The sequence below is a fragment of the Solea senegalensis genome, linkage group LG16 (assembly GCF_019176455.1).
Source record: "Solea senegalensis isolate Sse05_10M linkage group LG16, IFAPA_SoseM_1, whole genome shotgun sequence".
NCBI lineage: Eukaryota > Metazoa > Chordata > Actinopteri > Pleuronectiformes > Soleidae > Solea > Solea senegalensis.
The window spans coordinates 19144997-19161512 of record NC_058036.1 but is presented as its reverse complement, the minus strand read 5'-3'; the positions used below and the strand labels follow the sequence as shown (position 1 = coordinate 19161512).

Sequence of the window (16516 nt, the reverse complement as noted above, 5' to 3'; positions counted from 1 at the left end):
CATAAAATAGTTGAATTCTAGTCTTGTTCTTTGTCACTGAAGGTATTATTAGACATCAGGGCTGTCGTTCGGATCCTGTTTGAACTTGCAGTGCAGCAGACCATCTGAAGTAATAACCACATAGTCCAACAGAGGGCGCTTTGGTCTTAGATCCACTTTGAATGTCCTCTTTTGTCCCGCACCATAAAAGGCAAACGCATGGACAAATGTGTTGACTCACCTGGCAGCCACCTTCAGCGTAAAAATAATCTTTTGTTTGTACGTGTGTGCGTCGTACAGTTGTGAAACCACGCTCCAACACACACACACACACACACACACACACATACACACACACACACACACACACACACACTTCCCACCTTCATACATTCAGCTGATTTATTGTTAGAAAACAGCAGTTTCACTCTGAGCTCAAACACTTGTTTCATTGTGCATTGTGCAACTCCGGCCTCGTCTCACACACACACCCACACACACACACACACACACACACACACACACACACACACACACACACACACACACACACACACACACACACACACACACACACACACACACACACACACACACACACACACACAAAGACTTGAACTGGCGCTACATGCAAACACGTCCCCCAGCACCACATGTCCAGGCCCGGGTGGTGACAGAGTAATTCCCGGCATTGAGACGAGGGAAGCCGTCCAGTTCTGTGTGTCCTGAGTAACTCTGAAGAAATGATTGGATTGCATTTCCCAGTCGAAACACTCCTTAGTCTTTTTTAATGAGTTTCCCCTCATTATTTATTTATTTATGTACTTACTTACTTAGATACCAGAAACTCAAGTTTAAAAGATTTGACTTTAATTTGAGTAATTAAACAAATACATATATTTTTTTACTCAAATCAGTTATTAATCGTTGTAAATGAATCAACTATTTTGATTATCGATTAATCGGTCTAAGTGTCTTTTAAATAATTAAAACAAGTTTCTCAGATTCTTCAGCTTCTCAAAGGTGAATATTTTCTGGTTTCTTTCCTCCTTATAACAAAGACATCATTAAAACAGAATCATTTTAGTTTGTGGACAGGTTTGATAAACACCTATCAACATTTCCTGACACTCTACAGGCGCTTTTAATTAATTCGATTATACAAATACAGTGTGAACTTTTTTATTTTTAAAAGTTGTGCACTACAGTTATTCGTCACATTTACAACACGAGAAACTAATCAGAGGTGTAATTATTTGGTCTCAGTGGAAATAAAGTGTTGAGTTTCAGCAGCAGGTCTGAGCCGAGGCGACTTATCTCCACCCGGCAGCTTAGAGTTCAAGGCCGGAGCTGCGGCTTCCCTCTAAGAAGCTATTAAGTCCTTATGTTCATGTGCAGGTTGTCCCACTTAATTAAACGTATACCTACATACACGTTTGCTGTGCTCACACCCACGAGGTCACGTTTACAGAAGCACTGTTGCCTGCTAAGTGTTGATTAGTCCCGTGGAAAACAAGTCATTGAAGCTAAATGGCTAAATATAGCCCTAAGTGTGATTAGCACTGATCACGTGTGATGTATGGTGCTCATTAGTGAAGATGACTAACAACCTCCCCCCGCCCATGCACCCCGACCACACACACACACACACAGCTTGGATTTAATCTCCATTAATTTTAATGTGGATGTGATAATCAATACACAATATAAATAGATAGATAGTTTTATTGCTAAAGTATAAACTCGTATGTACCTACCCCCCCATTCCAAACATTTACATTATTTTATACAAAGTTCTTAAGAACAACACAATACGTCTGCATTTAAATATGCATTTAAAATATGCATTTGTTTGTGTATTCTTTTAAACTGATTTGTTTAAAAGGGAGTGGCTCAGTGGTTAAGACCGGTACCCTGTGTGCGAAAGACATCATGGTCGCAAGTTCGATTCCACCCCTGGCTGGTGTTGGCCAGGGGTGGTGTTCTAGTTTACAGGTAAACCAGTCTCATATTTTGAAGATAATTTATTTTTAAACAGGAAAAAAAAAACCCAAAAAACGAAAACATAAAGTGATCAACACCAATGCATGAATTTTCATCCTCACAAGATAATTAATCGCATGATGTGAGGTCACGGCAGCCAATCAGCACGAGGCTCGGGGCCACACATACTGTACGTACTGCATGGAGTGTGATCAGCTGACCTTCTGTCGTTCACACAGGAAGCAGCTGCTACTGCATGTTTTACAGAGGGTTAACTCCTCGGTATTGCTGTAAAAATATACAGTTTTTAAACACCTCTGTACTTCACTTAAATGCCTGGACTCTTCAGTGTGAAGCCACACATCTGTTGTTGCAGCAGATATTTCGTAAAGTAAAGATTCAGTGTTGTGTGTGTGTGTGTGTGTGTGCCGTGTGGTGCAGATAGAGATGTTGAAACTGTGGTGAAAGATCATTTTCACTGTATATTTGTTGCTGAGAGTCATGCAGAGAAAGTAGGCAAGACTTGTACTTGTACTACACCTGAGCATCAGTGCTCCCACTCATTAGTCAACACGTATGAGCCTCAGTGAAAAGCAGCTCCACAGCTGTCCTCTTTTCTGGAGTACTGAACACAAATGTGAAAATAAGCCTCTCATTTGGTGTGAAACCAACATAACTGCCAATCACTGATGAATGAAAGGGTTTGATTCATCATTTCATTACTATTATGACTCTGCTTTTCTAGTACCTGCTCTGGCGAGGTGACGTCGTCAGACTGCCGGCCACTTTGAGCAGAGAGTGACGTCACCGGAAGAGTCACGAGCGCGACGTCCGACTCAGGAATCAAACCGAACGATGCCGATCAGTTGAAAAGACTCAAAAATCCCCGAAAACACGAGTTAACCTCCAACATTTAGCAAAGGAAATGTCTAAAATCTCAATATTTAACAGAGGAGTCTGGTGTATTGCTAGTGGCCATACCGCTTTATCTTGATGAGGGTCGCGGGGGGAGCTGTGCCCCGTGGACAGTTTGCTAGTCCATCACAGGGCCACATACAGACAAACACCCATTCACTCTCACACTCAACCCTACGGTCAATTATGAGTGTCCAATTTACCTAATTCCCATATTGCATGTATTTGGACTGTGGGATAAAACCCGGAGAAAACCCACGCACACACGAGGGGAGAACATGCAACAAGTTTTTTTCTTTCAAAGCTGATTTGATGGATGTTCTAGTTAAAATGGCAACAGTAACTTCAGTGCATTTATTTTAACTTTGGGCTGTGTCAACAGGAAATAACCCGTATCACTGGCCGTGGTCGCACCTTGTTTTACTCGTACTGAGGCAGAGGACAATCTCCTCTTACCGAGCGTTCACAAATAGGTTCACAGTGCAATATCAGGTGTTTAGCCATAGGAAATGGTTTCTCTCAGTGTGCTGCGTCTGTGTGTATTCGTGTTTGTGTGCGTGCGGGTCTCCAGTGGATTTGTTGCAGTCTTTTTCTGTGCTGTACCCACATCTATCAGCTTTCTGCAGCTTGGATTAAACACACTTTTCACACTGCAAGACTGTCGACACTCTTCAGCTGTGTGTTTGTGTGTGTGTGTGTATATGTATATATATATATATATATATATTTTTAAAAATCCAATATTCTGGATCGTTTAGTTTAGCTGCCACAGTGAATGAGCACACAGGACTAACCCGAGGAACGAGGCTGTTCAAATTCGACAATAAAATGTGGAGTGAAAACAGAAAAATGGAAATTTCAGGTTTGATTTCAACCTGTGTCTGAAACAGAACACCCAGTGGGAGCCACTGCAGTAATCTGTTATTGATTTATCCAGAATTAGTGCTGGGAGTCGGTTCTTTTTTAACATAACAAACATTTAAGCAGCCTTAACTTTTTGTGCCTCAAACAGTTGAACACATGATTAATTAGGAAACGTGACTTGCTATTTTATTCCTGATGAATTCAGATGAAGTGAATGTTGATGAACTTAACTAGTAGAGCAGGATATTGTCAGTCTTGTTTATGTATTTTTGGCAGTTACAGGAATAGCATCGCATGCAGATTTGCTAAGAAAATTGATGTCACTCTTAACCTGTGGGAGTAATGTGTCTGATTGTTGTGGATTGTAGTGCACACACGGGGATTTCAGGGGAAGACTTAATCCTGACTCCACCATACAGTCCGATTTAGTAAGAAGAAAGGATGGAGTTGTAGTTCAGAATACTTACGAGTCGTTAGACAAAATGTCTGTCACCGTCTTTGCATCACCTCCTAATCCAAATATTCTCTAAGGAACTACAATTACCCATTTCTTGAACTTAATATACAGTATTTTGTAGTTTAATGGAGTTAATGCTGGTGAATATTTGATGATCATTTGTATTAACAGCAGTCAAAAGTAAATTAAATTTGTAAATGAACTGCAGCTGCAAACTGTCAAACTTTGTCTTTTGAACATGGAGCTGAAGCTAAGTAGAATTCCACTGGTGAAAGTTTCAGTTTCTGGTTGTTTAACGAGAGCAACATCTTTCAGGGAATAAGAGTCCACAGCTCAGCACTCCTCTCATTATGGAGAATGAATCACCTGCAGTGCCTCAATCCCACAATGACTGCATCGCTCCTTCTGATTGCCGTTTTCATTTTTGTCAGTTTGGCTTCGACTCAAAACGACCCTGTGCTTTCTCCCATATGTTTTCTGTTGTGTGGATTAAAGTGAAATGGATAGCGGGTCATTATGCCGACTTAAATCGCCCCGACGCTGCTATGGATTGTCCGCAACTCGATTTAAAATGAAATCTTTCGTCTGTGTGTGCTTTGGCGGGCAAACCTGTTGTGTGTTCTCTGGGTCAAAATGAGTTAAAGTAGGAAGGCGTTTTCATGGCTGAAGGTAAAGTGTTTGGATGTTTGATAGTGAGCTCACTCCAGGGCAGTGTCAGGTCTCATTCGTCTATATTTGGTATCTATGCCTGTGTCCCACTCTTGTGTGAGTGTATGTCTTTGTCTAAACTCATTGAGGTCAAGGTCAGTGTGTGTTCTGCCTGCGCTCGCTCTCCTAACAGTCTCTCTGGGAGTTTGAGGTTGCGTTGCTCGTCTACCAGCCTCGGCTAATCTTAGACACATCTGTCACTCGTCCAAACCGCCGCCTCCTTTGGCTTCTGCTGCTCAGAGTTGCTCTTTTCCATAAAGGCTCATGAAGCAGTTGTTATAAAACTCCTGTTTCACTTCACGAGTGAGTCACAGAAACTATTTAACATGTTGGACATCTTGAACTTTTCACTCTTTTTTTTTTTTAAATGCGTTTTTATGCTCATGCACCAGGGGAAGCTGTTGTCTTTCTGCCTTAAATTTGGCACAGGTATTCTCTTCTCTACGTGAGGATAAAACTGCTTACACTTTGGAGGTCAAAGGTTAAGGAAAGTATATGTGTACAATGCCTTCAGATGATGCTTTTAAATTTGGCACAAATGTTCACATGGCCGTTGGGATTAGAGCTGAAACGTTTCATAGATTATTTTGATCATCGACTAATCGTTTTGAGACTTTTTTCATGATTAAAATAAGATTTCCAATTGTTTAAGCGTCTTAAATGTGAGTATTTTCTTGATTTCTTTGCTCTGGATAACAAAGAATTCATCAAAAGTTAATCATTTTGTTTTGTGGACAAAACAAGACATTTGAAAACGTCATAATTTCCAGGTTTGACGAACACCGATCAACATTTTTTAAAGTTTTCTGATATTTTATGGACCAAACGATTCATCGAGACAATAATCGACAGATTAATCGATTATGAAAGTAGTCGTTAGTTGCAGCTCTAGATGGGATTCATTTCTAGTCAAACTCTCCAGCCTCCTGCTCCACCTCTCATCTGAATGTACGAATATCTTGGTTTTACATGTCGATTGCAAACCTAGAAAGAAGTAATGGCACAGTTTTTTGGAAATTTTCAGACGTTCATATCTGAGAACAGCAAGGTTTGGTACTGTTGACATTTGAATCAATACTAGTACCATTACCAGTGCATTTAATTCAACACCAGCACTCTTTTTTTACCTCTACTCTTATGATAACAAAAATGCTCTTTAAGTCTTGAAAAATGAGTAAATATAGCTGGAGCAGCTGCACCTCACCTGGATGCCCTTCAGATACCGGATGTTGGCACCAATTGATTTAACAAGTATCTTTTAAAAGTACTGAGTTTAGTACATAGGACATTTGAACAAATATCCTCTGTGGGGGTTGAGGTCAGCGGCCCTTGCAGACCGGGCAAGTTCTCCCACTGCACCCTGGGAACATCAGTTTCTTAAGCTTTATCGTGTGGAAACAATAAAACAACGTTCCATTAGCTGTTGCTACACAGTTGGAAGCGCACTGTCGTCTCAAATGTGTCTTTGATGTCGATGTTTCTGACTGAGGCAAATTCAAATACATCACTGTTTTCAGCGCCTTAAATGTGTTCATCTATAAAAATGACTCCGTTTGTGATAAATGATGTGAGCTTTCCTGGTGTGTTTGTGTAAAAGCTGTCCATTCCCATTATGTTCACCATCTGCCGCATGTTGAAATGTTTTTATGAAAACGTTTGTGTCACCTCTCAGCTCACAAATCAACCTGGACATGTTCTCTCTGGCCTTGATTAATAGCAGTTTCTTACCAAACCAGAAACCAACTCAAGTTCTTTTCACATATTTCAAACTCCCCACACTCTTTTCATGTACAACCAACTTCCTGCTTTGCCTAATGAACCCGTCAGGAGCCACATTCCCCCAAATGTCTTAGCTTGAAACACCAGAGTTCATATGTTGAAAGAGCAAAATGGACTTTTTTTCTTTTTTCCCACCTCATGCTCGATGTTTTGAAACCAAATGTGTCCCATAAACCGAGGAAAAGCTCTAGTCACCGTCCGTCTGCACGCTGCGGTTTTTGGCTGCAGCCGACTCATGCTGGGGGTTTTGACGCCTGTTGCTTTTGGTAAACGGACCCGATGAAACCTCACAGTGTCTCCACAGCTCCTGAAGAAAATGCTCTCAGCTGCAGCTCCGTGACCTAAGAGGAGAGTTGGGACAACATGTTTTGCATTATGCAGCTGTGTAGGCAAAAAGTGAAGCTGTGACTTCCCTCCTTTTGCTGACAGTTTGGCTTGAAGCACAGTTTAAGTCAGATCTGCAGGATGTGGCTTCCCAAAGTCCCTTTAGTTCAATTCGAGTTGGTGATAGTGCATTATGTATTTATGTATCAGGAACAAACCTCCATCTCTGAAGTTGCTGCTCATTTACAGTTTTAGGTTTGTAGTTTTCAACATTTCTTTATCACCTGTGGGGTAGGCAAAGCTTTTTACCCCCCACTTTTGATCAACAATTATTATAACATTTTAGCATAATGTCAATGAAGTGACCCTGAGAAAGAATTAGACTTTTAAACCTCTGTATCTGACCCTGGTGCGTAAACATCTCACTTTCATTGTTGGCTACAACTGCCTACTCTGCAAAGAAACCTAGAAAATGGAAAGGTAGAATCAAAGGGTTTGATAATGAACACAGTACATGGAGTGATTGTTTCAGGTTATCAGGTATGAAGTGCATCTGTTGCATCTGTTCATGTTCACCTTGTAAGAAAAGCTCAGGACATGTAGAGAATCCACTATTTCTTTAGTGATCCTTCCTACGCCAAACAGTTGACAGTTGAGTCGAGTTTGATTGTGTAAAATGTGGAAAAAACGAGACGATGATGAATAATTTTGTCTGCAAGCCAAAAATCATTCAGTTTTCATTATTTCTTTGTTAATATGAAGCAAATAAACTTATTTTGGAGCAAAAAACTTTCAAATCAATTCCAATCCAAAATGTTTTTCTTATGAACCAAAGATTTTAAAGTTGAAAGTTACAAAATAAATTGTTGTTGATTAATAACTGAATATTAAAAACACGGTTACATAAGAGCAGACTGGGGTTGTATGGGAATAAAGCATAACGAATAAAAGCAATTACAGCTGAACAGATACTTCTCATCTATAAGTTAAATCTAGTCGATTTAATTCATGTCGCGCAGTCGTTCTCAATTCAGCCTGAGGCTTCCCTCCATGATTCAGAATATAAACCACGACATGGAAAATGCAATTACAACAGTCTAATGGAAAATGTGTAACATTAAGTTAACTATGAAAAGCAGTAATTTAACATTAGTTTTCTTATACACTCACTACTAGTGGACTACATATCGGACGGGGTTTTATCAGTATGTCAAAGAAATAATCCAATTAAATTACTACAAGTCCAGTAGAAGATGGTAATCAATTAAACTCATGTTTCTCATTCTACTGCATGACGAGCAAATATCCACCGTCTATTCAAATAACCACTCTTACTATAAACCATTTGGTTTGTCCATTGACGTATACACGTTAGTTTTAATAAATCACACAGAGAGGAACACAAACTGTACACAATTCAGAGCCACATAGCATTAGAATTCTGTGTGAAATTATTACGGCTTGACGTTATTGTGTTGCGCCGGGCGAATAAATCAAAATGTTCGCTAAACGGATGAAGCGGCTCGCAAAAAAAATAAGAGATTTATGTGCTGGAGTCGGGAGCCACAAATAAGGCGAGTGTCGTTGTTGGACGAGCGTGCGGCGTTTAAGCTCAGGGGTTTGTGATGAAATAAGACTGTGCCGATTGCTGATGTGGCACAAGCAGTGATTGTGTCTCACTTCAGATAACACACACACACCTACCTGGATTAATTCCCTTTAGAGAGACCTCTTTCTCCCTCTCTTTCTGGTCCGGCTACCAGCGTATTGTTCTAGCCACAGTTATGATGATGATGATTTATGAGCTGCGAGTGGCTGCTGAAAAGTGGACTGACTCACACTTTCCATTGTAATTTACTTTTCAATTATTGTTAGGTGTTTGTTTTTTTTGGCTGGGGTTTTAGAGGATGTCTGTGCTAGAAACTCCACAAGTTGATGAGAAGTGTGAGGCCACACCCACACCCACACACCCGCCCTCTAGCCCCTTACCTCAACCTTAACTATTTAAACTTAAGTGCCTAACCTAATTCCAATTCTAACCCTGACCCTAAAGCCAGGTCTTATCCCCCAAAAACCCCTTTAAAGATGGAAGAATCAGCCAAAATGTCCTCCCTCCGTATGTTTTTTTTAAGATTTTTGGTCCTCACAAAGCGACAAATATAAGAACATACACACAGCTGTGCACAATCTCTCCCACACACTTTTGCATGTTTTTCTCCTAACTTGTGGCCATAAAGAGCTACTTATTGACCTGTATTATCATTTTGACTATTATATTCATGCTCTTTTGACCTTAATACACAACAATGGCACATTATAGTTCTGTTAGTTAATTGAATAATTAACAGTTAACAGGTTTTCACATCCAGCCAATTAGGGCTGCAATGATTATTACAAAATCGGGTGTTTTTTCAGTACTTGAAACACGTTTTCAGCTTCTTAAATGTGAATATTTTCTGGTTTCTTTGCTCCATATGGCAAAGAAATCGTTAAAACTTAATAATTTTGGTTTGTGAACAAAAACAATACATTTTCTACAAATGCATCTATGGGTGGAAAAGTCATTTCTTGCCAATAAACCCCCCTGAATGTTACACACCGGCCCTAAAAAGTCTTCAGCTGTCGTTGACTCAGTTTCACAGCTCAATCAACACCTAGTTTTTGGTGCCTACGTCTGTTTTCCTGGTGGAAGACAAACACTGCTGAATGGATGTCACCTACTTCTGTTATTTTTATTTTTTTGTCACTGTGTAGATGTGTGTGTGCAGGGTCAGGGCCGCGCCTGTCAACAAACCTCAGCAAGTTTTGACTTGAGGCTATTTGGTTGCGCGCAGACAGCATTTCACTCAGCAACAGAAACAACATGTCGTCCAGTGGGAGCGCCCGTCAGTCACCGCTCTGCACTCAAACACTTTTTACTTACACGGATTAAACCAAAGACAAACACACAAACTACAAATGATTTCTTGTCGTTTTGTGTTTTGTTGGAGTTTTACTGGACCGTGTACATTAAGAATAACTCTTTCACTGCTTTTGTCGGAGCCTCTGATTCGCTGTGATTGTGTCAACCTTTCATTAAGTTCACATTCGCTCCAGATTTTGAGGCCAAAACACATTTACAGTGTTCACTGCAGCTGAACTGATTACCACGTACTGTAATAACAACCGCATGGGCTGTAAAACGCACTTGGGGTTGAGGGGATTCTTCTTCTTCTTCTTCTTCTACTTCTTCTTCTTGTTTTTTTCGGGTTGTGTCCTCGGGGGAACAGGCCATGGGAAAGCAGAGGGGCATTTGCTGACTCGACTCTTCTGGCTGAAGTTATCTTTAATGAGGAGGACGTTTGGAATGTGACAGTCACACACAGGAAGTTTTATGTAGACTTGAACCCGTAAAACACACAATCTGTCTCACTGCGTTCTCCTCTGCGTGAGTCACACTCATCTGATCTCAGCCTTTCTGTGTTTTACTTCAATTCTCTTCTTCTTTATTCACTCCTTTCACACACACACACACACACAGACACTTTTACCCCTTGAACCTCTATTATTGTCATGGCTGTGTGTACAGATTAGATCCAGGCTGCAGTGGGTGCTAATTTGTGGCAAATGTGGGCACATTTATGGAAAGAGACTGTAATGGAGGGAATTAGTTTGAGGTGTGTGTGTGTGTGTGTGTGTGTTCCTCTCACCAGGGAGCCTGTCCAGCACGCTATAAAACTCTGCATCTCTCAGACTAAATGTTGCTGAAATGAAGGTTTAATGTGCTGGAAAACGGGCAGTTGGATGTGAATGCTCTCTGTGTGTTTTAATGGATTGTGTGTAGGCGTCTCTAAATGTGTCTCACGTTGCATTTGTCGATGAAGTGAGAGTGCGTGGCCCTAAAATGACATCTTTGAATGTGAACGTTGAAGATGCTGATGAGAGACTGATGAGAGAAACGCATCCTTTTGTGTTGATGTTGTCGCTACGCTGTCGAAAGTGATCGCGCGGCGCAACGGTGATAGAAAAACAAACACTGTCCGTGTTCATATCGGTTCGCTCGGCCTTCTTCTCTCAGTATCGATGGAAATCATCCCGATTGGAGCTTTGAGCACAGCTGAGCCCTGACATTAGATCTCACCATATGGGAGCGTTAGGTCTCATCCTTTGGATGGATTCTTCATTTTCTCCCCCGGCTTAGCGAAAGCAGCTGAACACACACGCGCGGTCACAGAAGGGCAGCATGAAACTCATCTTTAATCTAATAAAAAGGAGTCGGGAGAGGCTGGAATTAATCACATCTCTGAGGGAGAGGAGCTTTCAACCTAAAGATTTGGAACGAGGAAGCACTCTGAGGATATGATTGGACGTAATGAGCACCTCAGGGTCATAACGGAATATGGAGGCTCTAAATCACCTCCATATTCTTTTCTCTATTCCGTCGTGTCAAGGCAGTTACCTCTGAATTTAATGTCCCCCTCAGTGATTATGTTGTTATGATTTCTGTAGCACAAATGGCTGGACCATGCTGGACCACCGGCCTCGGCCACTTAGCGTTGATGGCTGGGTTTAGTAGTTTGGCCAGTGTCGAGTTGTTTTTAAAAAAAAGCAGAAGTAACCTCATTAGCTAGAGCTTTCACACACACACACACTGTGTCCGTGCCCTAATACGTGATTTGCTTTATCATCTTGCCGTACCAAAGACGACATGAAACTAGTTTCATAGACCACGAACTCCCATGAACTGGTGTTAGAAATCAAGTGAGAAGTAGGCTCACTTTCTCTTTGGTGTTGACTTCTCTTTTCCATGACTTACTGTATATAGAGCAGGGGTGACAAACATGCGGCCGGGGGGCCAGAACCGGCCCGCCAGAGGGTCCAATCGGGCCCACAGGATAAATTTGTTAAAATTTCACACTACCATTACAATCTAAACTTGATGTCAAATGCAATGTTTTTCACTTCCAGATACCTGTGACTAACTGTTTGTGCCTTTATAGATCCAGTGTGATGTATAAATAGTAAATTTAGGCATGATATTGTTGAAATTGCACTTATATTTCTCAAGAAATTCATTAAATGTAAAACAAAGGAGACAAAACAAAGGAGTTCTTGTTGTTCATAGGTTATTATGCTATTATTTAACAGTTTTTACTGGTACGGCCCACTTGAGATCAAATTGTTCTGTATGTGGCCCCTGAACAATATGTGTATGTTTGTGACACCCCTGATATAGAGTCTAGGAGCTTTTATGGATGGTTTGATATTTAAGAAAACCATATAGCCTTTTTTCTCCTTTTGTTTCAGAACATACAGTAAAACAAAACTAGGTTTGTCCTCCAACCTTTTGTTCTCTCTCTTTTTCCTTTTCCTCTAGTTGATCGCCGTGTACGACGAACAGGAGCCCCATCATGGAGGCGACGGCACCAGTGCCAGCTCCACAGGGACCCAGAGCCCCGACCTGTTTGCTGCCGACCTCAGTGCCGGCAGCGGGGCTTCGGCCTTCCAGCCGTACCAGACCGCCAGTGAGATTGAAGTGACGCCCTCTGCCTTGCGAACCAGTAAGTCCCAACACGACCAAACCATGGGATCAGAGACCATCCAGTGATGGTCGTTAAATAAAGAGACATTTCTAACAGATTCGTAGTTAAGCACATCCCTGTTATGTCAGTCTTAAATGACAAATCTATCATCTTCACTGGCCACGTCATGTGTTGGCAACTGCAGCCGTTTACAGCAAACCCAACAAATTACCTGACCTTGGCGCAGTGGTACCATAGCCATGTCCATAAATTCTCTTAATTGGACAGGAGGCTCTTTTTTTTTCTCCCAGGCACAGATAGCTGCTTGATCTCCGGCCAAAGTGACTAATTTGTTCTGTTTGCTGCCTCCTAAATCAAATGTGACGCTGAGCCAGTCCACCTCTGCAGTTTTACCAGCCAAGTTGCTTTTCCTCCCGCAATTACAGCCAGTTTGGAAACTGACCCTCGTAGGTGATTTGTCCTGTTTGGATCGCACAAACATACGTGGAAGCAACACACACACACACACACACACACACACACACACACACACACACACATTCTTTTACAGCATTCTTAGTGAGGACACTCTTCATAGACATATCTAAACTAAATGTCTAACCCCAATCCTGAACCACCTTGTCATTACTCTCCGAAAATGCCCTTGTTTCCTATCGGTTTAGTTTTTTGGTCCTTAAGAAGATAAACACACAAATAAACTTGTTTTTATGTCATAATGAGGACACATTATTAACATAATGCATTTCCTGGCCCGTCCGTTGTCTTCTGCTTATCCAAGTCTGAGTTGCGAGGGCATCGGCCTTAGCCCAGACCGCCCTCTCCCGAGCCACTTCTGCCAAAAGTGTTTCCAGGCCAGCTGAGAGATGTATAATACCTCCAGCGGGTCCTGGGTCGGGCCCCGAGGTCTCCTCCCGGAAGAACATGCCCAAAACACCTTCTCAGGAAGGCGCCTAGGAGGCATCCTAACCAGATGCCCTAAAACTCCTCAACTGGCTCCTCTCGATGTGGAGGAGCAGCGGTTCTACTCCGAGCCCCTGCCTAGGAAACAAATTTCGACCGTCTGTATTCGTGATCTCGTTCTTTCGGTCATTACCCAAAGCTCAGGGTTGGAACGTAGATCAAATCGGGTGCTTCGCCTTCCTGCTTTGCTCCCACTCCCTAGCCCCTTACCCTAAAATGTCCCCACATGGTCACAATGTCCCATCAAAGACACAGCTTTGGTCCTTATAAATCAATACATGTACACACTCATACATGCACAGGGCCATGTGCTGTTCTTCCTAGGACAATGCTCTGACTTCCATTCATTGAAACAGCCTAAACCAAGTTCTATTGCTTTACATTTTTACAATTTAAATGAACTAAATCCTTACATGACTCATAAACTGGCAAAAACAGGACATGTTCCCGTATCACTGGCCATTTCTCTATACATATCAACATGATATATCACTTCTCTCTAATTAAACTGGTGGCTTATGTGGCAAGTCAGCAAAATGCCACATTTGCCAAAAGCATCTCAGAAACCTCTTGATATCCACAGACGTCTTTCTGCACTTTGTACATTTTTGTACCCACGGAAGACTTTGCTGTAAACAAGATGGAGTTCCATCGTAAACACGTTTATGCTTCAAAAAAACTGTTTTGCTCCACAATTTCGGGCATCGTTAGCATATTCATTAAACTTTGATGTACAGCCATACCAAAAAAAACATTAAAAAAAAAAATTAAATTTGCATTATAATTGTTAGAGCTTGGCTTATTGTTTTTAATCACCAATAAACTGGCATTGATTGGCATAGTCACCACTGAAATCTGTTTCTGCCTCACACACACACACAGAGCTTTGGAGGTCACTTCAATCCAAATTACATTTCTGGATGAGATGCAGATAATTTGCAGTAGGAAATGGAAATCTTGGGCTTAATCACACCTGCCAGTTACGTCCAATTCGACCGTCCACACAATGAGTTCTACCTCTGCTTAATTGACGACACCGAATCTCGTCGGGTGAATTGAAAATGGGTTTTAAGAGAAATGCATTTGACATGAAAGAGAGGAGATTTGATTAATTCTTGTTTTTGTCCACGCCTAATGAGAATAGCTTTCAATCACTGATTAATGTTGAATGAGATGAGAAGTGTTGGACTGTGTGTGTCTTTGCAAGTTTACTTGGCAAGAAAATTGATTAAGCTTATTAGACGGAGCGCTTCATTAGAATCCACAACTGGTGTCTTTTGTGCTTGAAAAGTTAATTCCCAAAATATAATTGTTAAGGCACAAAATTGGGTTCTGTCACTCAAACGACACATTCATAATGTGTGTGTGTTCTTGTATTTAAATATCTTTGTAAGGTCCAAAAAAAATGTACAAACCTAAACTTTGTGAGGACATGAAGACCTTCTGTCTGGACCTCACAACTTTTCAAGGGCTTTTTTTAGGGTTATGACCTGGTTTTGGGGTTAGAATTGGGTTTAGGTTAGGGTTAGTTGGTTGTGATGGTTCAGGTATAAGGTATCATTAAGATATGGCATCCTAAATAAAAGCTACACCAGCTTAAGATGGTGTTGACATCGTTTTAAAACCACAATAAGTGGTTTCTTCTGCATCTTCTGGAATATTGAAGTGTTTCAGTTGTGTTGCATGTAAATCAGATTTTTAATAGGCTCCAGCATGAGGTGTGTGTTTGGGTGGGATGCTGTCGTCCTTTGCCCTGATGCTTCCTGGGAGGGGTGAATTGTGCAAGTGGTGTTGAGACCTGTCAGGATCAGAGTGAACTTCATCTCCCACAGCTCAGAATGGTTTTGGTCCCACGCTCTGAGCGACCCAATAACAACAGTCAGCCAAGTACATGAGTGCACTGTATACACACACACACACACAAACACACAAACACACTTTTACAATCTCAACAAATAGTGCAGCCGTTGGCCCGGACATACAAAAAAAAAAACCCGTCCACTGGTGTGTATGCACTCAAAACACTGACATGACACATCGCTGCGAAAACAAATCTTGTCATGCTCTTAACTCCCACGACGCACACACATTCAAGCAACTGTTGACTCACACACACACACATCACCAAATCTGAGTGACTGTGTGCAAATGGCAGAACGTTCTGGGAGAGAACACGGGAACATCTTTAGGAAGATGCTCCAACGTCCAGGGAGTTTTTGGTTTATAATACTCGGTCCCTCTGACCGTCTGAGGGGTTTTGGAGCGGAGAGATTTCTAATAATGTTGCAGCGCCCGTGCGTCTTGTGTACAAATGCACGACGGCCTCGCTGGAGTCAGGATTTGGACCCTGGCCCACTTCCCAGTTTTCAAACACAGTGAAGAGTTTTAATGGAAGGCATCCGCTAACACTGGCGTTTCTCAATAGGCCCTTCCTCATATTGTTGTTCCCACACACTCGGCTGCTCGCGGGTTATAAGCGTTCTGTTATGAGTCGAGACCCGAGCTGCCTGATTAGCCCGCTAGTGATAAATGTGATTACTTCACAATGGGCCGATAATGGGATCTCTGTGATTAACTGCCTTTATTAGCCCCGCATTGTTTGAGAAGCAAAATTTGCTTGAGCGTAGTCACATCGATCATCCCTTAACACAATATTAAATCTTTTGTGGCTTATCTGCGACACCACTGTGGCATTTTCCAAGGCAAACACGGATGAAAGTGTCTTCCTGCTGCAGCGTACTGTAGCGAGGAGTGAAAACACCTTTGAACAACTGTGCGCGTCCGAAAACATCCTCGCTGTCTTGTGTGTCTCAATCAGATATGCCCCTCCATGTCCGGCGCAGCAGCGACCCTGCCCTGCTGACCATCAATGGTCCGTTCATCGGCGGCGAGACGCGGATCCAAACCGAAGAGCCGCCATCGAGGAAGAACCCCACCCGCTGGTCCACCACCGCGGGCTTCTTGAAAGCGCGACACTCCACTGGTACCAACAGCCTAGAGAGGAAGGTAGGCGACTGCGTAGTAG

At 42.0% G+C, this 16516-nt stretch overlaps 1 protein-coding gene across 1 annotated transcript in view; it reads left to right on the top strand.

Annotated features, from left to right (window-relative positions):
- Window positions 1-16516, top strand: part of LOC122783155 (partitioning defective 3 homolog) — a 58212-nt gene that overhangs the window by 41516 nt on the left and 180 nt on the right. Inside the window, exons 3-4 of the mRNA XM_044047796.1 lie at window positions 12366-12549; window positions 16310-16497. Coding sequence (XP_043903731.1) covers window positions 12366-12549; window positions 16310-16497 — 372 coding nt within the window. The remainder of the gene's footprint in view (window positions 1-12365; window positions 12550-16309; window positions 16498-16516) is intronic.